The sequence below is a fragment of the Lupinus angustifolius genome, chromosome LG11, assembly GCF_001865875.1.
Source record: "Lupinus angustifolius cultivar Tanjil chromosome LG11, LupAngTanjil_v1.0, whole genome shotgun sequence".
NCBI lineage: Eukaryota > Viridiplantae > Streptophyta > Magnoliopsida > Fabales > Fabaceae > Lupinus > Lupinus angustifolius.
Genome location: NC_032019.1, coordinates 16,148,904 through 16,171,129, shown reverse-complemented (window position 1 = coordinate 16,171,129; position 22,226 = coordinate 16,148,904). Strand labels below are relative to the sequence as shown.

The following is a 22,226-nucleotide window of genomic DNA, read 5'->3' as shown; positions in this document are numbered from 1 at the left end:
ACATTTAGGCACTAACTCCATGATTGTGGATCCTCTTACAAAAGCTATCACACCCAAGGTCTTTCATGAGCATACTGCTCACATGGGTGTTCTGCAATGTGAGGATTTTTTGGTTTAGTGGGAGTTAGAATGTGCACATATTTTATTATGTTCTCTGTAATTTCAGTATTATGTATGGATACTTTGTATTCAAACTTCAGTTGATTAATCATTCAGTCTGGTATTTTGTCCTTATACTTTGTACAATAAGGTTTTGTGTTATTATTAAGGATCTCACTAAGGTTAAGTAGGACCAGTTGATAATTGACATGTACATATCATATTCATGTTATTTTCATGCTACACATTTCATGATGAACCTATGTCATTTAGTTGTGTCAATGTTGGTGATCATTGTTAAACTAGTCATGATTGATATGACGAAATTCACTGTGATTCGATATGGAGACATGACTAATGGATGAGATAATTTGGGTATGCCTAAGTCATAATGACAATATTTAAGCGCACAATAAGGATAACACGTATGAAGAATCATATGTGTGACCAATTGGAGATTGTTAGAATTTCTGACAATTAGTGGATCACAAATATAATTCTATAATTGTGTTATAGCCATTATTTAATTAGCCAAAATATAAAATGATCTTCAGTAATTAATTTGGTGGCTAAGGACATATGTGTCATGAAATATTATAAGTGTAGATACCTTCAGACAATTTCTGATTTGATGAAGGGACTAAATCAGAATTATTGCAACTTAAGTAGTAACCGCTTCGGGGTTACTTTTATGGGTTATGGTCCCCATTTCTAGAGCAACAGGTTTTTAGGTGTAAAGTTAAGGAGAATAAAGGTGGATTAGAATAGGGTTATTCATAGGGATAAAACACTATCAAGTCATCCATAAGGTAACCATAAGGCTTCTCTCCTCATAAGGTTCAAGACTAAAACTTTGGCATTCTCATTCCCTCATTCCCGTCTAGAGAAACATAAGGAAAACCATCAGACACTCTAACATCTGGAAGATCATCACACCCTCATACCTTCGAGATTCCAAATGGCTAATCAAGGTATGTTCTTCTTCTTCACCATGAAATCAATTGGAGTTTCTTCAGTCTGGATCATGGTTGTTCCATTTGGGTTTATGTATGGACATAAACATTGTGTTAAAGGAACAAAGTCATGATCATTAAGACTTCCACGTTCAATCTAAGGATTATAGATGGAGAAATTCTCCAACAAAAAAAAGATCCAAGATACCAAAATAGATATATTGAATCCCATAGTCAGTAGCTAGAAAGTTGGGAACAACACCTCTTAGGATGGTTTCAAATTTCCGCATTATTTATATTTAAAAAGTTGGAAATATGATGTAAAAGCTAGAAAATATGAGTAGTGAGGTTGTATGTTCATGGAGAAGCTCACACTTCTCCATGACTTATGATTTTTGAATTTCTATTTTACATGTTATGTTTACAAATGCTTAGTTAGGTTACCTTCTTTTGGGATTGGTTTTATTATTCATATATATAATTTGGAATTCAATTATGAATAAAATAGACTTGATTCTCGTGAATTATCATTGTCATGCTTAATGTTTACTTTGTTATTTTCATCACACAATACTACTAGAACAAAAGCCAAGAATGGCAATTCTGAAAAATATAAGGTATCGAAGAGGCTATTGAGGGATAAAGTACTTCTTTGGTAAGCTTTTCTATGTATGGCTCAAAGATTATAACAACAACACACACACACACATATATATATATATATATAAGCTGAAGGGGCTATGAAGGGATAAAGTATTTCTTTGGGGTACACATCTGATGTCCCACACTTTGTATCACTCCATGTGTCATGCGTGTATGATTGGTCAGAAAAATATATTTAAGTTAAAATTTAATTATTAAGTATTTTTCTGACCAATCACACACTCATGACACATGAAATGATACAAAGTATGGGACATCATATGTGCTCTCTTGGTAAGCTTTTTGGCTAAGTGGTTTAGTTTTCAAGAAACAATTGCCTTGACCATTTTCCATGTATCACAATTATTAAAAAAAAGGAGAAACTCAAACAAATTCAATACTACTAACTATATGATAGCTAACATCATGATCATTGTATCACTCAAACTCACATAAAATGCATTTCTCAATATCAAGCAACTTTCATCTAATGCTTAGTGTGATTGCGCTAAGCGTGATTGCTTCGCTCAACGCATGTCAACTGATTGGCCTTAACTTGATTTTGACATCTTGACACCAATCTTTACTCATTAAGTCCTAAAATGACATGTAAATTTGAAATATAAAATTAGTACAATAATTTATCCAAATGAATTTAATTATCCTTACAATTATAGTAATTTTCACACTTAACACCAATCTAAATGCTTTCCCATTAACTTTTGGTACAACGAACCTTCTCATGACGAGTGATAGGTGTACACAACCGACTGGGTTTGTTAGAAATTTAAGAGAAAAAAAAAATTTCTTCATTCAGATGAATAAGTAAAACCAAATATTTATATCTCAATAATTAATTAAGTATTAATTATGAAGATTTAATCATTATATATTTAATTACCTGATTTTGAATTGCAGTAAACCTGATTTTAATTTTTGTGTTACATACCTATTTTTTATGAAAGTATTATTAGATTTTTTAATTATAAAAACATGTAAGTGAACAAAGTTAAAATTAATGAACACACACTATCAAACTTTTAATCAACAAAAATGAACAAATATTGAAATTTATGAATAACAATAAATTAGGTAAAACCTACTAATATGTGAAAAATAAATAAATAAAAACCAAGAATTTAATGGGCTAAAAACAAATTAAGTGAGTTGTACTTTGTTTTTAGTGTCACCTTAGATCTGAGATTCAAATCTCTGCTTGAAATCCGGCTAAACTGACTCCTACTATTTTTTACAAGAAAACAAGAGTCTATAGCTAATTTTTTGATAGACCATAAAGGATCTCATTACTACAAATTAAATTCGTGCCTAATAAAAAAATCAATCCAACCAATCGTTATTATTTCAAAATTGAAATATTCGAATAAATTATCCAAATAATTGATCTAATCCAAAGATTATATCAGTAGTTATATATTTACCATAAAATACGTTTTAAAATTAATATGAATACTTAAAAACATTAATATGATTACTTAAAAACGTAATAACTAACATAGTGTAATCTTATTAATAAAAAACTAGAATAAATTGAAATCTCAGATATAAAATTATCAAATTGTACTGACACACTTGAACTTGGATTTATTTCTCATATTTACGTTTTACGATCACTCTTCAATTCTCTCTCACACTTCCGTTTCTTCTTCGATCTGTTCGATTCACACAACGCCTAATTTCACTTTGCATCTCTGTAAGTAAATCTAAATCTTTTATTCTCTCTCATTGTGATTTGATCTGTGTTATTATTTGTATTTGTTTTGTTGATCCGATTTTTGCGCTATTTGATCCCGTGATTTCACTTCAATTTCGATGTCATTGTTTTGATTTGCAGAAACAACAACGATGACGGATCTGGCAGTGGTGAATTTGCACGGCGAAATCTCAGAGCAGCACGGTGCAGAGAACGGTGAAGATCAGCAGAAGGTTAAAGTCGGTGGTGATTGCAATGGCGGTTCTCACGTGACGACGACGGAGAATGGTGGTGATGTCGGCGGTAAGATCCAGAGTGATGGCATCGGTGGTGATGTCGGCAGGAGCGGTGTTGTTGTTACTGCTGATGGTGGTTCCACTGCGTCGGATCTTGTTGCTGTTATTGACGACAATGGCGATGGTGGTGCTGAATTGGAGGGATTGAAGGTTGTTGATGGTGAATCTCAGGTGACGGTTTTGAAGGTGGCTGAATCTGAAGCGGAAGGTGAATGTGACGCGGTTCATGTTGATAACAAGGAGAGTGATTATACGGATGATTCTGTTGTGTCTAACAGCACAGCAAAAGAAGAAATTCCGGAAACGGAAATTAATAACGGTGAGGTTCTGGTCGATGCTGGTGTTGATGTTGCTGGAGTGAGTGCTGATTTGGAATCTGTTACTATTTTAGATGCTTCAGGTGATGTGGATGTTGCTGTTGTGGAGGTAGGAGTTAAGGATTTGAATAAAATTCATGATCACAATCAGGATGAAGAAATCAAGAGTGGTGCAGTCATTTCAAAAGATGTCCAAGACGGAGTGATGGATAGGGAACTGAGTGAGCAAGCTGTGGAGAATGGTAATGTTGATGGAGTCACCACGGTTATAAGTTCTAATGTTGCAGTTGATGCTCAGAGTGGTGTTGAGGATGAGATTCATGGTGACACTATTGGAGTCGTTCATAATGAAGTTGGTTTTCATAATAGCATGGAGAATAAGATTCATGGTGATTCTAATGGAGTCACAGTTACAGATGCTGCTGATGAAGTTGGGCTTCATGGCAGTGTTGAGAATGAGATCCACGGTGATTCTAACAAAGGCACCATTACAGATGCTAATGATGATGCTAGTGTTCATAGCAGTGTGGAGAATCACCATGATTCTAATGGAGACACCATTGCAGATGCTAACGGTGAAGTCGATGTTCATAGCAGTGTGGAGAATGAGATTCATGGTGATTCTAATGGAGACATTGTTGCAGATTCTAGTGAAGTTGGTGTGGAAGACAGTGTGGATAATGAGATTCATGATGATGTCAAGGGAGTTGATGTCACTAGTGCTGCAGAGGTTTTGGGAGATGAGAAGGATGTTGTGACAGTTTTGGAGGGAGTTGAAGATGAGAATAAAAGTCATGGTGACTTCGAAAGTGTAGCTGCTGAAAATGGTTTGGCTGTGAAGAGTGATGTTCCTGTTGTTGTTGATGCAGTTTCTGCTAGAGATGTGGAAGAATGTGCTGATGAAGGTGATCAAGTGAGTTCAGGAGAGAAGGTACAGATTGAGTCTATCGATTCCGGGGGTGGAGATGAGAAGGATGGTGGGACTGTTGTGCAGGAAGGAGGTGAGTCCATCTCTGAGACAGATGTGGATAAAGGTCTAGAATGCAAAAGTATAGCCAGCACTGATGTTTCAGATGAGAAGGACATTGTAACTAACCAGAGTCATGGGGAATCTGAAAGTGTAGTTGCAGATGTTCAAAATGGTTTGGAGGATACCAATCTGAGTGAATGCGCTGAGAAGAATGCGGTTTCTGTTTATGTTGATAATGTCTCTGCTACTACAGATGTAAAGGAGAGTGCAGATGAATTTGTTCAAAATGGCTTAGAGAAGGCACAGCTTGAATCTGTAAGTGATGTGGAGAAAAGTGAAGTTACTGCATATGTTAACGGTTTGGCTGAGCCTGAGCTGAGTGGATACTCTGAGGAGAAGGAGAATCCTGTTGAAGGTGAAGTGGGTAGCAAACCGAAGAGTTCCGAAGGAGAAAAACTTTTAGCCCTAAACAGCACGGATATGACCACAGATGATAATGTCATTTCTGACATGAATGGTAATGAAGTAGAGAGCAAAGCTGATCCTTCTGCTGATATATCTGACATAAAAAACATCACAGTGGAGAGTAAAGCTGAACCTTCAAACAGTGCAGTGGAGAATAAAGGCGAACCTCTAGCTAATATTTCTGACATGAAAAACAATGTGGTGCAGAGTGAAACTGAACCTTTGGTTCAAGGTGAAATTTCTGTTGAAGGCGAAGGTGGCAATCATGCAGAAGGAGACTCGATACCCACGCAAGAAGGTTCTACTACTGCTGATAGTATTGATGGACAGAACGTGGGTTCAGAGGTAGTGAGAACGCCTTTCTACTATTTGATTAGGATTCCAAGATACGATGATGATGAAAATATACAAGAGCAGATCGAGAATGCTCTTAAGCAGGTAGACGAGAAGACAGATCTTCGAGCCAAAATTAGAGCTGAAATCAACAGTAGAAAGGTCAGCAATCAGTGCATACAGCATATTTTAATATTATTTTGATTGCAAATGGTGAAAGCTTTTCTATAATTCTGAGGCCAATATATAATGTTACATAATCTTTTGAATGATGTTATGCTATGCTCAGGACATCTGTAATGAGTGTCTTCAAGATTTTAGAGCTGCAAAATCAGCAGAGCAAACTGCTCGGAACTTGCTCAAATCCAAACGCCAGGAAATGGATTCAGTTAAATCCACAATGAACAGATTAAACAATGTAATTTCTGTTGCAGATATAGATAACAAGGTATGCTTTCAATTTAATTTGGAAATATTTATATGATCTTAATTCTTCTGTCTGTTTTTTAAGTCAGGATATTTGATTTATTGGCAGATAAGAAACATGGAACACATGATCCAACATGAAACTCTTCCTCTGAATGAAGAAAAGCAATTGATACGTCAAATCAAGCAATTGAAGCAGAGCCGTGGGGAGCTTTCTTCTATAATAGGAAAGCAGGATCAATCACAGCAATCTACAGACCAAGATGGCAGTATTGAAGAGCACACTAAGGTACCATTGTCAAATTGCTCTTATAATATTTCTTGAATTAACTTCTTTATTGCATCTTCCAATCCTGTGATCATCCATGTCAAGTACATGTTAGATGTTTCTTATAGTGGATTTGCAACGTCTTTAACATGATGGTACTGTTTGCTTTTCAGCGTTCAATGCTTTTGAAGAAGGAATTTGACTTGCTTAGAAATAATCTTCTAAAGGCAGAAACAGTAACTAAAGCTGCAAAGGATAAATATGATGATGAATGGGATAAACTGAGTGTGTTGCAAGGTCAGTTTAATGTTGCTGATAACATTCGTCAAGAGGCATATACAAAGTTAAGGGCTTTGAAAAGCCAATTGCATGAGAAGGTATACTGTACTCTCCCTTTAACATTTGATTCCTTTTATTTATTGAGTATGAGAGGTATATGTTGAGAAGAACAGCGAGAACCCCCTTTAATAGTTTATTCCTTTTTTTCTCTGGCATAAAAAATTGTATGGAAGTTATATGTTGAGAACATTGATAAATCCACTCTTGAATTATTTTTGGTTTATTAATTATTGTAGTTTGAGGCATAGCTAATAGCAAGGTGTTACTCAATAACAATGCACCAAAGGGTTTTGAGTAGAATCATAGAGTACTAACGATAAATTAATGGGGACAAGACAACATGATTCTTGCTAGTACATGGCGAATGTATTCCTTTGTTATTTGCAATTTTTAAGTTGTGCAGCAAACGACCTATGTTTTTTCTGTATTTAATGCTTAGGCTATACTTAGGTAATGATTTCTCTTGTTATCAGATTAGCATATCATCCAGGGAACTCACTACACTATATTGATGTGAAAGTAATGTTGGTAGGCACTAGGCACATAAGCATCCCTATCCTCAGCTCAGCTCTTTATATTTTTTTGTTGTTACTCAAACATCCCTGTATCGGAACATAAACATCCCTGTATCGGAACATAAACATCCCTGTATCGGAACATAAACATCCCTGTCATCACCTCAACTCTTCCTTTTCTTTTCTTTTTTTACTGTTCATCAAATGTATTGGCTGAACTTGGATGTTCTACTAGATGATACATAAAGTAGATTCTAGAATATTTGATCTTGATTAATTTCTGGCTGTTGTGGAAATTTGACACTTTTCAGACAATTGTGCTTAATAACAAATTCTGAACGTATTTTTGTTCACCCCATATTGCAGAAGAAATATTTTTGGGAATACAAAGGTGCTGTTGCAAAAGGGCAAGATCTGGCAGCAGAAGGGAAAAAAGAGGAGCTGCAATGCTTCTGCATTGATCAGGTGATTCTTACTTGGAACTAGTATAGAGATGCTTTTTTTCTTTCACTCCAGTAAGCAAATAAACATAAATGATAAATTTAGCGCTTACCAATATGCAATTCAGGTTGAGAGAATAATGGAGTTGTGGAACAAAGATGATGAGTTCAGAAAGGACTATATTCGATGCAACACCAGGAGTACAGTGAGGAGACTTCAAACCCTGGATGGCCGAGCTCTTGGACCCGATGAACAGCCACCAGTAATTCCAAATGCCATTTACACTGAAAGAGCCTCCAAAAACAAGTCTCAGATCATGCAGTCGACACCGGAACAAGAAAAGAAACCAACAGAATCTGTTGATATAAAGGATGAACCTGTTACAAAGGTTGTGGTACAAAATACTGAAAAAAGTCAGACAAGCAAAGCGAAAAAGCCTGCAAAACCTGCTACTGTGGAGAAATCACCAGTTGTAGTTTCTCGTTGGGGGGATGAGCCCGATGAGCCTGAAGATACTATTGAAGAACCTGTGAGAACAAAGGAGGAAGAGGAGCTGATCTTAAATGCTGAAAAAGCAAGAAGGGAATCAGAAGCAGAAAAGTTAAAGGAGAAGCGGAGGCAAGAGGAAATTGAAAAGGCTAAGGAAGCAATGGAGAGGAAAAAGCGAAATGCAGAGAAAGCCCAACAAAGGGCTGCTGTCAAGGCTCAAAAAGAAGCTGAGCAAAAGGAGAAGGTAATAGCATATATTTGATTATAAAATGTGGTTTGAACAATTGAGATAGATAACTTTTCACCTAATAGTTTTGATTAAAGTACACATGCTCGACACATAAAGCTATCAAATAATACGCCATTTTATTTAGATTTTATCTATTTATCTATCTGTTGTGCTTCAACTATACTTCCATGCAATTTTTTGGATGCAGGAAAGGGAGAAGAAGGCAAGGAAGAAGGAAAGAAGAAGGGCAGCTACTACAGACAATGCCGAAAATGCAGAACATGAACCTACTCCTACCTCAGAAACTCTGACAAGAAGTATTGATGAGATAGATCAGAGTGACAAACCAGTTGAGGTAGCAAAAAAGCCACAGAAACCATCTCATTTTGCCAAACAGACGAAGTCAAAATCTGTACCCTTGCCTCTTCGCAACCGTGGGAAGAGGCGAATTCAGCCATGGATGTGGTGGGCTCTAATAGCAGTTCTGATCGCTGCTGCCTTGTTTTATACGGGCAATAACAGCCCTTTGAGATCTTGGCTGCAAAGCTTCTTCTGAGTATGCTCCAAAGTCAATTTGCTTGGATACTAAGCAATCTCTAAGTGTCTTTTGGGGGAATATTAACCCTTAATATTTATATTACATAATACTATAGAAGCAATTTTTTATGTGTCCTTAGTCCTTACAAAAATTGTCCTGCTAGGTTTTGTCTCTGGTGGTGATATTGTTTTCTTCAAGAGATGTGAGTTTAAATGCTGAATGATTATGACTATAATTATGATAATAAATTATTGTGGTTGTGCTTTTTATATTTCACTTTTTACTGTTTATTTTATTTTTCTTCTTTCAATCGTGGCTATTTTACCTTGATAGAAGTTACTGTGCATTTGGCCTCTCTTTGTTGTGTGTTTCCCTTTGGATGCCATAAAACGCAGAAGTTGAAAAGGGGGTTTTGTTGCATTAGTTTAAAGTAGACGGGCACATAGATAATAGATATGGGACAAGTTAATACCTGGTCTATTTATGGGTTGAGTTTTGAAGAGAAAATGAGAAAGTATAAGTTTAATGTATTTCATGTTCTCAAATCTTTGATTCCCATAAACGGATCCTAAAACTATTAACATTAATGTAGTTGAGTTATGGCAATGAACATAAGAATTGTCATTTATACGGTAAATTTTGGGGATTAAATTATTGTCAACTTTTTATTTTATAATTGAGGGGGAAATTATTAATAATCGGTCAGCTATTGCAGCCCAGATGGTTCAACAAGACGAGAACTATCATATTTAGATAGTGAAATTGTATATTTGTTAAGTGATAAGTGTGGAAGAAGGATTCAAGGTATTATTGGAATTGGAAGAAGTGATTGAATAAGAAATAGTGGTTCTTATGAAAGAAAAAATCCCGAATTTGTCTTATTGATTGAAGAATTGAGAGAAAGGATTACAAGAATACATTTTGTTATTGAAGAAAATGAATAACTAACTCAAACAGTTAAAGTCTATGTTATTTATAGCTAACCGGAAAAACTGTCACCTAACTATTTGTCAAAAATGGAAATATTCAATTATGAACTCTTTATTACACAAATAGTCCCTATCAATGCCCCTCCCTAAGCCAAATCCTTGACCTGGATTAAATGATGGAAACTTCTTCTTAAAGTCATAATAGAATTTCCAAGTAGCATCCTCAAGCAGTTGATGTTTCCACTTGACAAGCACCTAAGTAATTGTCTTGCCTCTCTTCTTGACTGTCATTCTGTCCAAAATTTGCTCTGGCTCTTTGCCTATCACCAAGCTTTCAGGAGAAAGAGGAAGCTGAGCAGAGGTTACGACATGCCCAACATGTTTTTAATTGTGAAACATGGAAAACATGATGGATCTTTGAGTGAGGAGGGAGCTGCAAGGAATAAGCCATCATGCCAACATTCCCTACAACCTGATATGATGCAAAATATTTAGGAGCCAGCTTTGCATTGGGTCTGTGAGCCATAGAGACTTGCCTATAAAGATGCAGCTTGACATACACCAAATCACCAACCTCAAATTGTCTATCTGATCTATGCTTGTCAACAATCTCCTTCATCATTTCTTGTGCTCTTCTTAAGTGGAATTTCAGCATCCTCAACATCTCATCCTTTTAGTTAAGCTTATAGCCACCAAGTCCACCTTAGATTCTTCAGGAAAGGGTTGCCCAAAGACTATTTCATAAGGAGTGACTTGTATGGAGGTGTGAAAAATTGTGTTGTAGCACCACTCAGCCACTAGCAACCACTTAACCCATTGTGTAAGTTTTCAAGCACATATTGACCACTTTTGATTGTCCATCCATTTGAGGATGATAAGATGAGGAAAGTTGTAGCTGAACCCCTTGAAAAGCAAACAAATCATGTCAAAACTTGTTGATGAAAATAGGATCATTATCACTAGTAATAGAATTTGGGTACCCATGCAGTTTAAAGACATTGTCCAAGAAGGATTGAGCCACATTTGTTGCAGAATAGGGAGGAGACAATGTCATGAAGTGTGCAACCTTGTTTAATCTATCCACCACAACAAAAATAACCTATTTGCCAAATGATGTGGGTAATCCTTCAATGAAGTCCATAGTTATGTGTTGCTAAACATGTTCTGGAATAGGTAGAGGTTGCAGTAAACCAGGTGAAGCAACATTGTCATACTTACATTGTTGGCAAGTTTGGCATCTCTGAATGAAGTCCTTCACATCCTTATTCAATCCTATCCAAAAAACTAGTGACTTGACTCTTTGAATTGTTGCATTTTTGCCTGAATGTCCACTAGTAGAAGTTGTATCGAGCCATTGCAAAATATCAATCCTTAACTGAGTATCCTTCCTAATTACCAACTTTCCCTTCCTTCTAAGTTCACTAGTAAGGTAGCTGTAATGTTTGTGAGAAGAAGGGTCCTTGTGTAATTGGTCCATCAATTTGGCTAATCCTTCGTCACTAGCCCAAGTCTGCTTAACTCTGTCTATCAAAGAAGAATCCAATTGATGAACCAATAATGCATTGAAAGTGTGCATCCTAGAAAAAGCATCAACTGCAATATTCTCCTTCCCTTGCCTATACTCAATAGTAAAATCAAACTCCATCAATTTGACCAACCACTTATGCTGAAAATTAGTATTGAACCTCTAGTCCAACATGTACTTCAAACTGCTATAGTCAGTTATATTGAGGAAATCCCTATGCAACAAATAATGCCTCAATTTTTGGACAACAAAGACCACTACGAGTAGTTCCTTCTCATAGGTAGATAGGGACTACTGTTGTAGGCTCAAGGCTATGCTAATAAATGCTAGAGGATGATGATCTTGCATCAAGACTACACCCAACCCAAATCCTGAAGCATCTACTTCAACCACAAAAGTCTTAGATAAGTTTGGAAGAACCATCACTAGGGTGGTAACAAGTGACTCCTTAAGTTGTGAAAAAACCTCTTTTGCTTAAGGTGTCCAACAAAACCCATCCACCTTCAACATTGAAGTTAAGGGTTTAGCCACCCCACCAAAGCCTTTCACAAATCTTCTATAGTATCATGTTAACCCCAAAAACTCTCTTAATTGCTTTAATGACTTAGGCAAGGGCCACTGCTTGACAACCTCTATTCTAGTAGGGTCAGTAGAAATACCCTATTTGGAGATAAAGTGTCGTGGGTATTCCACCTTCCCAACCCCAAAGTAACACTCAGACTTCTTTGCAAACAAACAGTTTTCCTCCATTAACAATAATACTTTTGCAATGTGATCTAAGTGCTCAAGTAAAGACTTGATGTATATGAGTATGTCATCAAAAAATACCAAGATGAGTTTTCTAAGGAACTTACTGAAAACTGCATTCACGAGTCCTTGGAAGGTTGTTGGAGCATTTGATAATCCAAAGGGCATTACTAGATACTTATAATGCCCTATGTGAGTTTTGAATGTTGTTTTGTGCACATCCGAGGATTCCATCCTGACTTGGTGATACCGAGCCCTTAAGTCCAGCTTGGAAAAAATTGTTGACCCATACAATTCATCCATGAGATCTTCCACCAAAGGAATAGGAAATTTGTCCTACATTGTCCTCTTATTCAGTTCTCTATAGTCAACACATAGCCTCCAAGACCCATATTTCTTGCCTACCAACACCACAAGACTAGCATAAGGATTGCTACTGTTTTGAATGACCCCAAAAGTTGACATTTCTTGCACCAACTTGCCAATAATATCCTTCTGATGCTTAGTATACTTGTAAGGTCTTTTATTCACTGGGTCAGATCCTTGTAGAAGTGGAATTTGGTGATTATTCCCCTCCCTTATTGGAGGTAATTGAGTTGGTTTTGCAAAAACACCAGCAAATTGCACCAGTATGTGTTATAGTTGAATTGGAATTGCAGGTTGTTCTGCATGTGTAGTAATAGACTAGAACACGACTCCTTCCATTGTGCATAAATGTATCATTAACAAATGCACTCCTTCATTTAAAGCTTTCTCCAAATGTTGTTGCTTAATGGTTTTAACACTATTATATGAAGATCCTCTTAGGACATGTCTCTTACCTTGGACAGTAATATCTATTGTGAGCTTGTCAAAATTCCATGTAATGTAACCCAAGGTCACAAACCACTCTATTCCCAAAACAACATTACAACAACCTAGGGGAATGAAGATGACATCCTAAGTAAGGATTGTGTGTTGTATAGTCTAGGAAAAATTCTTGGCCACTGCTGAAATCTTCAGTCTGGTACCATCAGCCACAGTAACCATCAATCAATGATGAAAAAACCATATCGTACCGGCCGGTTCGACTAGAAAACTGGACCCCTAACCGGTACGGTACAGATGTTGAATATGCCAAGTATCAAAACCGGTCAAAACCGGTGAACTGACTGGTATTTGACTAAACCGTGCGGTTTATACACATATTTGTTTTTTTTTTAAAACTTAAAAAACTCATTACAAGGTGACCCATCTTTCTAACCATTCTTCAACACTTCAAGTCACATGCTTCCAAGACATACTTAGATTACACCTTTTGGTTCTAACATTCGTGTGTAATCTCAGTGACATGTGTGTAATCTTGGAGTATTGTCTGAAGATAGGATTTAGTACAAAAATATAATCTACATATGAGATAACTTTGACTCTTTGGTGTTAAATATTAAAACTCCAAATTTATTTGTTTTGTAGAGTGAGTTGTGAACTTGTATCATTTATTTATATTTTGTGATTGTTAAGTGATACTTTTGGATTGATATATGTTTTGTAATTTAGACTTTGATTTTGTTAAAGACTTAAAAGTTGTTTGTTTATGTGAATTTTGAGTAGATTATGAATATGAATTATAAATTTGAGTATATACGGATTTGGATTTTTTGTTGTCGTTAGGTTTATATATATATATAAATATAAATATAAGCATGTATGTCCGGTTTAACCGGCATGCGGTTTAATTACTGAATCACCGGTTGAACCATTGTATTATCATATCAGTACCTTGACCGATTTGATAACCGGTACATTTTTAACAATACTGCCATCAAGGGTTCAAAATGCTCAATCCTACAACCAATCTTCTTAGCTTTTTGGACATCCAATTATGTGTACTTCTAGTGTCAATTAGAATGTCTAATGACTTCTTGTTAAAGTGGACTGTAACTCTCATTGTTCTGAAGTTAGCCATACCTGTTAGTGCATTGACTGAAATTTGTGGCTCAGTATAATCATTCCCATAAATCTTATCTTCCCATCCAAGATTATTATTGGTACAGCGAAAGAGATCGTTGCGCAGCGTTGGTCACAAATAATCAAATAAAGGACATAAGAGTAAATAGAAGAGAAGAAACAAGAGAATTTGTTAACGGGGTTCGGCCAATTGCGCCTACGTCCTCGGGAGAGTTGAACGACTACCAATATATTATTAGAGAATAAGGATTACAAACCCTAGCACACCCATGGGCCCACCTGCCCATGAGGTATTTTTATTTGGTGCACATTATAACAAGGAACTTGAGTCCAATATATAAAATTAATTACTCTACTCTATTGCAATACTAGACAACGTGGGACTAACACAATAATATATTTCAAGCATCCCCAACAATCTCCACCTTGATTGAAATAGATGAATATCTCGCTCCTTAGGAAATTTACACAAGAATCTTCACCTTAGCGAATATATGACTTCACCTTGTTCAATATCTAATTCTCTTTAATTGCTCCCCCACAGTATATACCTTTTGAGTATCCTTGATGATATTACCAAGTGCCTAGCTCTCCAAACTTTTAGTGCAGCTTCCCGTACCGCCGTCAAATGGAACACGCCGCCTAGCCACCTATTTCTAGGAAGTCTTTCGATATATTGGAACCTATACACAAAAGTTCGTAACAATCGTCCTCTTCAATATTCAGTCAAACTGAACATTGGAGCTTCCTTGGAAAGCCTCAACCGCTACCACCATTGTCTTATTCGACAATCCTAGTTCAAAAGAACTATCATACTCCACCATAAGGAATATACCCACAACACACACCTTGCGTCAATGCTAACTTATGTTTGTTTCACATCTTTGCATCCAAGCCAATGCCCATGTCACACCCATGCATCTCTATCAATGCTCGTGTTACGACTTGCATCAAAGTCAATGCCCATGTTACACCTTACATCAAAGTCACTCAGCGCCTCTGTGCTTTTGTGGATCTGCTAACAATTAACATCCTTCACTATGACGTCTCAGACACACCATTAGGATATTCCACATCTCATCTTAAATGAGAACATTCTCTCAACACCTAGAGAGACATTGTCAGCACCTATCTTTGGGTAAAACTCAACATATGAGTCTCCATCTTCACCTTGATCCTAATCTAGTACATGAATTTCTGGGATTCTGGATCAACATATATCGCCCCACAACAGTTTTGCCATATTTTCTTCTCCTTCAACTCATCTACTATATCTTTGCCACCACCTTTGACACACCTTGTCTAGCCACCACACCTTCACCCTCTTTAGCCATTATCTGACGTCTGGCCACAAACAATCAAATAAAGGACATAAGAGTAAATAGAAGAGAATAAACAAGAGAATTTGTTAACGGGGTTCGGCCAATTGCGCCTACGTCCCCGAGAGCGTTGAGCGGCTACCAAGATATTATTAGAGAATAAGGATTACAAACCCTAGCACATCCATGGGCCCACCTGCCCACGAGGTGTTTCTATTTGGTGCTTTGAGTCCAATATATAACATTAGTTACTCTACTCTATTTCAATATTAGACAATGTGAGACTAACATAATAACATATTTCAAACATCCCCAACAATTATCATCTTGACCACTGTCATCCACCTTCATAACTTGTAATTGCAACTTCATATGAGAGAGGCTATGTTCCTGAGTATAAGGTGCATTACAAAAGTAACATAACCTTTTTACTCTTCTTTCATTCATGAATGCAGGGGTTAAACTGCGTGTAGACCAAGGTTTAAGTTTAAGCATGTCCCCATGTAACTCCATTGCAGGTGTGGGTTTAGAAGTAATGATAGGTTTACCATTAGGAATATGCTTAATCATTTTGGTAGGTAAATTCGACAATGAATTTGGATTTTGAGCAGATTCATGCAATCTTGCAATGGTAAAAACCTTTCTCACAAAATGGGGTTGGAATATACGAACCATCATTTGCACTTCTTGCTTCAAACCTCCCAAGAAGTAGTTGAAAGTATATTCTTTAGTCAATTCAAGCCTCGTGATTATTGCATCATATTTGTCATGATTATCAGCCATAGACCCTTATTGTTTCAACTTCATCAGCTCCACCATAGGGTCCTCACACACTTCCCCGAATATATCTATGAGAATCTTGACATGTTCCCTCCAAGTTGGCCAAGAAGTGGTCCATAATGACTTAAAAAACTCATGGTGCCACTTTAAAGCTTTTCCTTTGAAATGTACCACTGCTAATTTCACCTTGAACTCCTCAGGTGTACCATCAATCAGAAAATACATCTCACACTGGTAAACCCATTGATTCACATTTTCACTCTTAAACCGAGGAAAATTGAATCGTGATAAATGAGTGCCACACGAACAGTGAGAAGTATCACATTTCTCACCTGGATGAACCGCTCTAGATCTTGCTGAATCTTCGACTCCATCACTGTTATTTTTCAATAGCTCCTCCATAGTTTGCTTCAACGAATCACTTAAAGATTTTTAATGGAACCTGTCAGCTCCATCATTTTGGATTCAATTTTTGTAGACATACGACTTTCTAATCGTTCTTCTACTTCGCCGAGTGATGCTTGGCTTCTATTAGATTCTGCCATGGAAGCTCGAATTATCCAAGGAAAGACTAAATCTGATGCCAATTGTTAAGGGTGGAAGAAAGATTCTAGGAATTATTGGAATTCGAAGAAGTGATTGAATAAGAAACAAGGGTTCCTATGAAAGAAAGAATCCCAAATTTGTCTTATTGATTGAAGAATTGAGAGAAAAGATTACAAGAATACATTCCATTTTTTAAGAAAATGAATAACTAACTCAAACAGTTAAAGCCTATGCTATTTATAGCTAATCAGAAAAATTGTCACCTAACTACTTGCCAAAAAAAGAAAATATTTAGTTATGAAATCTTTATTACAGAAATAGTCCATATCATGAACATGTGTGCGGGATCAGTTAAACTAAATTGGTGTCCTTGTGTTAGTTGATAAATTACATCAATGTTAATTTTTCTGAAGTTCAAATTGATTTCACGTTTTGTAGTCCATAAACTAAGCTAATGTTCACTTTCTTTAAGTTTAAAAATTCAATAATGGCAAAACGGCTGATAATCTATAGAAAAATAAAAAGATCATGAAAACTAACAAAGTTGAAGAGAACAAACAAAAAGCCTTCATGTGTTATATGATTTTTTATACTACTAAAGGTATTCCTTGCCCTTTGGGTAAAAAACTAATCAATTTTGGGATGTGTGACTACTCCTTCTAACAAGTGTCGTTCATAAGAATCGAACTCTTGACCTTTTGGGCATCCCGAGATCTAGCGAAACCTTACACCACTAGACCAACATCTTGTTGGTTATATGAATTCAAACAAATCATTATATCATAATTTTTTTAAAAGCATTAAATCACATTGCATTAAAGTTAATTTGAGTTTTAGCATTTTTAATCGTAAAGCCTACTGGCCCCAACATTGCCTAATAGGAATACTCAGGACAAGTAGGTTTGGTAAAACTGGCAAAAAAACTAATGCTCTTCCCATAAAAAAATTTGCAAGCTATGCAACGGCCCAACATGCATTATTCATTTTGCCATGACCATTTTGATGTGTCACTTATATGTGGCAAATTAAAATTTGTTTATTCAGGTCACAAGATAAAAAGTGAGATTTGATCACTTCACAAGATAAAAAGTGAGATACTCATATGTTGGCTTTGTTTTTTTACTTGAGAGTAAACTTCCAAGTTCTATTGGAGCAATTGGTTAAGACTAGTAAACACAAAATGAACAATACCTGGAGAAGACATGCAATTTAGTTTATTTGTTCACTCTGCCTAACTCACTTTGTCCATTAAGCCCATAGACATACTTATTGAGTGAAACATGTCTTTATTGTGTAAATAAAGAGTCAAAACTCAAATAAATTGTGATTAATATACTTTAATTTAATGACTAAGAAAATTGTGATGTAATATATTTTGTTTAATTTTATATAGTAAATCAAAGTTTTGTTGTCTCTTCAATTTATTTTTATTTAGTTTTGTGGATTTCTCTTTTTTTTCAATATTTATCAATGTCAACGAGTGTCTCATTTATTCATTTTAAAACATGCATGACTTGAGAATTTGTCTAATATATAAGCGAACATGCCCACAACAGCTTTTGTTTTGTGGGTCTTTTAATCACACAAGGTAAATAGGGTGAACAATCCCTTTTACCATTACTAGGTTAGACCACGTTTAGCACATCAATGATCAAAGGAAATGTGAAACAAATAAATCACAAATTTGTGTTGTTGACCCAATATGAGCCCCCACCTTTAACTCGCTGACCCAGGCACCCAAGTTTTCAAGATAATGTTTTAAAATGCATGTTACACAATCAAGGAGTTCCCTAATATTTAATGAAGTAAATTTTAAATGAAAAGACTAATATTCCACTCACTTGAAATATAAAAAGTTTTTCTAACTCATTAGCCAATTTTGTAACTATCTTTCAATCTAGTTTATGTGTGAACAAAGCACGTTAAAGTAAATTGTCACTCAATTAGAGAAAATACCCAACTCAACATTATCAAGACTTCTCGTGTGTGTGCATATATATATATTGGTTAAGAGTGATGAGAAATTATTATTTGTATCTTACAAGATAATTATTTTCCTTCAATAATTGATTCTAATCTCAAAAGGTTAAGTATTAATAATGTTGACTAACGAATGAATCATTCATATACTAGCTAATTCATATGCTCAAATTCAAGAGGGACGTTCTGTTAACATGATGCACACAACTACCTTTATGTAAATATACTTTTGATAATGTATTCGCCCTTGTATTTTGCTCTCAGGAAATGTAGCACATTAGGAAATCGTGAGCTTAAGATTTGCTACACAATATCTTTTGTCACATTTGATTCTTTGGGCATCTTCATCCCAGTTACACAAGCCTCGTGCTTACCCTAGTTTTTGGAGGCTGTGAACTCTAACTTTAGAGGGTGTTCCAATGTCAATCTCTTAGCATTTTTAGGATGATGCTCCTTAATTTCACTTCTTTTGGGTGGGATGTGCAACTAACTATATGGTTCATATTGATGAGATCCTCTCTAATGTTGGACTAGGATTATGACACGTGATAAGTTATTTTCTTCAACTACTATGATTTAAATTATATTTCAATTAAAAAATAAAAAATAAAACAAGTTTTGTTTCTCTTCTTAATCCAATATTGGAGAGGAGCCCAACCCAATTGATAGTGTCTTTGTTTTCTCTCTTAATACTTAGGATTGTCAACCACTAAGTCTCAAGGAATATGAACCTTAATTATTAACATTGGCTTTAGATTATTTCATACTCAAAAAGCTCTGCTAATCATAAGATAGCAACAATTACTTAAGTTATGCTTTTCTCACCTTATTTTTTTTATAATTTCATCTATTTAATTATGAGACATCCTATTCAAGTACAAAATTATTCATTAATTAAAACGGCTTATCTCAAGAAAAATGAGTATGAATCCAAAAAAAAAATGTTGACAAGAGAATCCCTACTAACTTTTGAGGTTTAGCAAATGTATGAGTTTCAACAACCGATAAAAATCCTAGGGTGGATGTCCTAACTAGGGATGGAAAAATGGGCTTGGCCTAACGGGCCAGCCCGTTCGGATAGGTGTTTTTAGTGGGCTGGGCTGGGGGTTTTAGCCCAAAAGCCCGTATTCAACCTGTTTTGGAAGCCCATTTTTTAGACGGGCTATAGAGGGCCGGGCTGACCCAGTGGGCCAAAATTAAGATTAAAGTTCATTTGTCTATCATGTTGCTCATTGTAATTAAGATTAAACTTTTACAATTTTAACTTATGTGTGGATACTTAAGCATATAATTCTTCTTTCTCTTTGTAAAATGAATATTTAATATCTCATTATGTATTTATCTATTATCTTCACTCTTATCCAATTATTGTACTTGTTATCAGATAAAGGTGGAGTTTCACCGACAATTAGGGGTGTTTGAATCAAATTTAAACATTTAATTAATTGAAATAGAAAATTAGAAACTCAAACACGACTACTGATTTTGATTCCTTTTGGAAAATTAATAGAATTCGAACGTGTTTCAGTTTATATTTTTAATGCAGTTGAATTCAAATTAAATTGAGTACTATATATACTTTATTATGATTGATTTATAATATAATAGTTTTGATTCTTATACACTTTTTAAAACTAGGAGTTATAAGCTCTATTGTGAACTATGAGACTAAAAGTTTAAGACTATGGTGGTTTATTGTTTAGAATTTACAAGTTTTGTACTAATGCAATATGTTAATATGAGATTGTGTCTTTTGTTTGTAATTTTTTGTTTTAAAAGACGTTTATGATTTGTTTGAATTATTTATTTTTGTCTAAAACTTTAATGTGTGTTTTGAAAAAAACAAAACGGACCAGCCCGCCGGTCTGCCAGCCTTGCCAAATATGGATCAAACTGACATTTTGAGCCCTTTCAACAATAAGGGTTGGGTCGGGCCAGCCCATATTCTGACGGGCCAAAGACGGGCCAGGCCGGGCTGACCCATATTGCCACCCCTAGTCCTAACTTAATATTGTCATACTTATTTGAATGTTATCCATTTTTTACATTAAAAATAATCTTATTAAATCTAGACCGATTATCAATTAGGTTAGCATATTATTGGGATTCTGGTTCAATCAATTAGTCGTCGATTAAAATGCAAATTGATTAAATTAGATATTGTTCTTTTATGGATGAATGGTATGGTCAGACTGTAAGTCCGAATAAGAGGTCTTCTGATTTTGGATGGAAGTAGACTTGGACCCACCGGTGGAGGTACCTGAAAAGGTTCTCCGACGATCAAGTCAGTAAAACTGAAGAGGTAATGTTCAGGAGCAATAAATGAGATATGGAAGTAAGTAGAGAATAATAATGACAAGTGGTGAGGAATTGAATGATACTTCCTGTTGGGGGATATCCCTATTTATAGTGGTTGAGGTGGAGGACATGGCTCTAGGGGATGATTTCGACTAAGTCCTTTGATTGGTTATGCCCGGTCTTTGCTCGGTTAGAAGGGAGGCCGTCCCAGGCAGTCAAGACGTTCGGATGATCAGGATGGAACAATTTCCCCCACTCTAATAGTATGTTCTTTATGCGAACATGCTGGTAAACTCTAGGTGCATTAGTAGGGTGTCGTTAACCTTCTGGTTTGTGCAACACATTACTGGCCGTCATTAATGCTTTTTGGTTATTGGATCGTTTTGCGGCGCAAAGTACTTGAGTGTGGCTCGCTGGCTCATTAATTGTCACTCTAATCGTCGTTGGATCGCATTTGCGTGCCTTTTGAACGAGTAGGATATGTTTTGAGTTAGGCCGTGAGGGGTGGCCTTGGCCCAACCTCGTCTATAAATATGGAGGGTTCTCCTTCCTTTTCTTCACTTTGCTTTCTGAATTCTCTGCTATCGAACCTACTTGTTGTCGATTAACCTCGTCTCATTGTCTCCTTTAAACTCTTTTCAAACTTCTTTCTAGGTATCTTCTTTTTCTTTCTTCTTTTGTAATCATTGTCCTCATTACCGATCTAGAGTCTAGTTTCGATGAGGTGGAAGTTCTGTCTGGATCTCAACCCAATTTTATCACACAGTCATCTCGTTTTAGGGATCTAATCGCCTAGATAGGGGCAAGTGATTTGACACTCTCGACCCTGATGGCCCATTAGAGGAGGAGATTGGTAAGAAGGGGCGTCGTTGGGATGGACCGGGCAGCTTTTATGAAGAAATGGCATTCAGTCATGGATAGGGAATCTAGTTCGAAATTTGATGCTTCTTTTGGTAACATGTTGTTGATGTCAAGAACATACATGGGAAGGACGGATAGGTTTCCGATCTCCGAGGGATTGGACGACCCCGACTCCCACTATTGGTGGGTTGATCGGGAAGTGATGGGCTTCACTAGCTACTTCCCGGAGGATGTGACACCTAGGTTGTCGTGTTGGGACATGC

The 22,226-nt window shown here is 36.1% G+C and overlaps 1 protein-coding gene across 3 annotated transcripts; it reads left to right on the top strand.

The window, feature by feature from the left end:
* On the top strand, nucleotides 3,273-9,304 carry LOC109360450 (calponin homology domain-containing protein DDB_G0272472-like). Of its 3 annotated transcripts, XM_019605363.1 has the most exons (9): nucleotides 3,273-3,405; nucleotides 3,547-5,489; nucleotides 5,544-5,948; nucleotides 6,076-6,234; nucleotides 6,322-6,501; nucleotides 6,654-6,857; nucleotides 7,701-7,799; nucleotides 7,903-8,508; nucleotides 8,702-9,304. In XM_019605363.1, exons 2-9 carry the CDS (start codon nucleotides 3,558-3,560, stop codon nucleotides 9,047-9,049), a joined length of 3,933 nt encoding a protein of 1,310 aa, XP_019460908.1. In that variant the 5' UTR covers nucleotides 3,273-3,405; nucleotides 3,547-3,557; the 3' UTR covers nucleotides 9,050-9,304. The 3 variants fall into 3 exon arrangements, with proteins under 3 accessions (XP_019460908.1, XP_019460906.1, XP_019460907.1); XM_019605361.1 differs by having other exon boundaries at nucleotides 3,547-5,948; XM_019605362.1 differs by having other exon boundaries at nucleotides 3,273-3,409; nucleotides 3,549-5,948.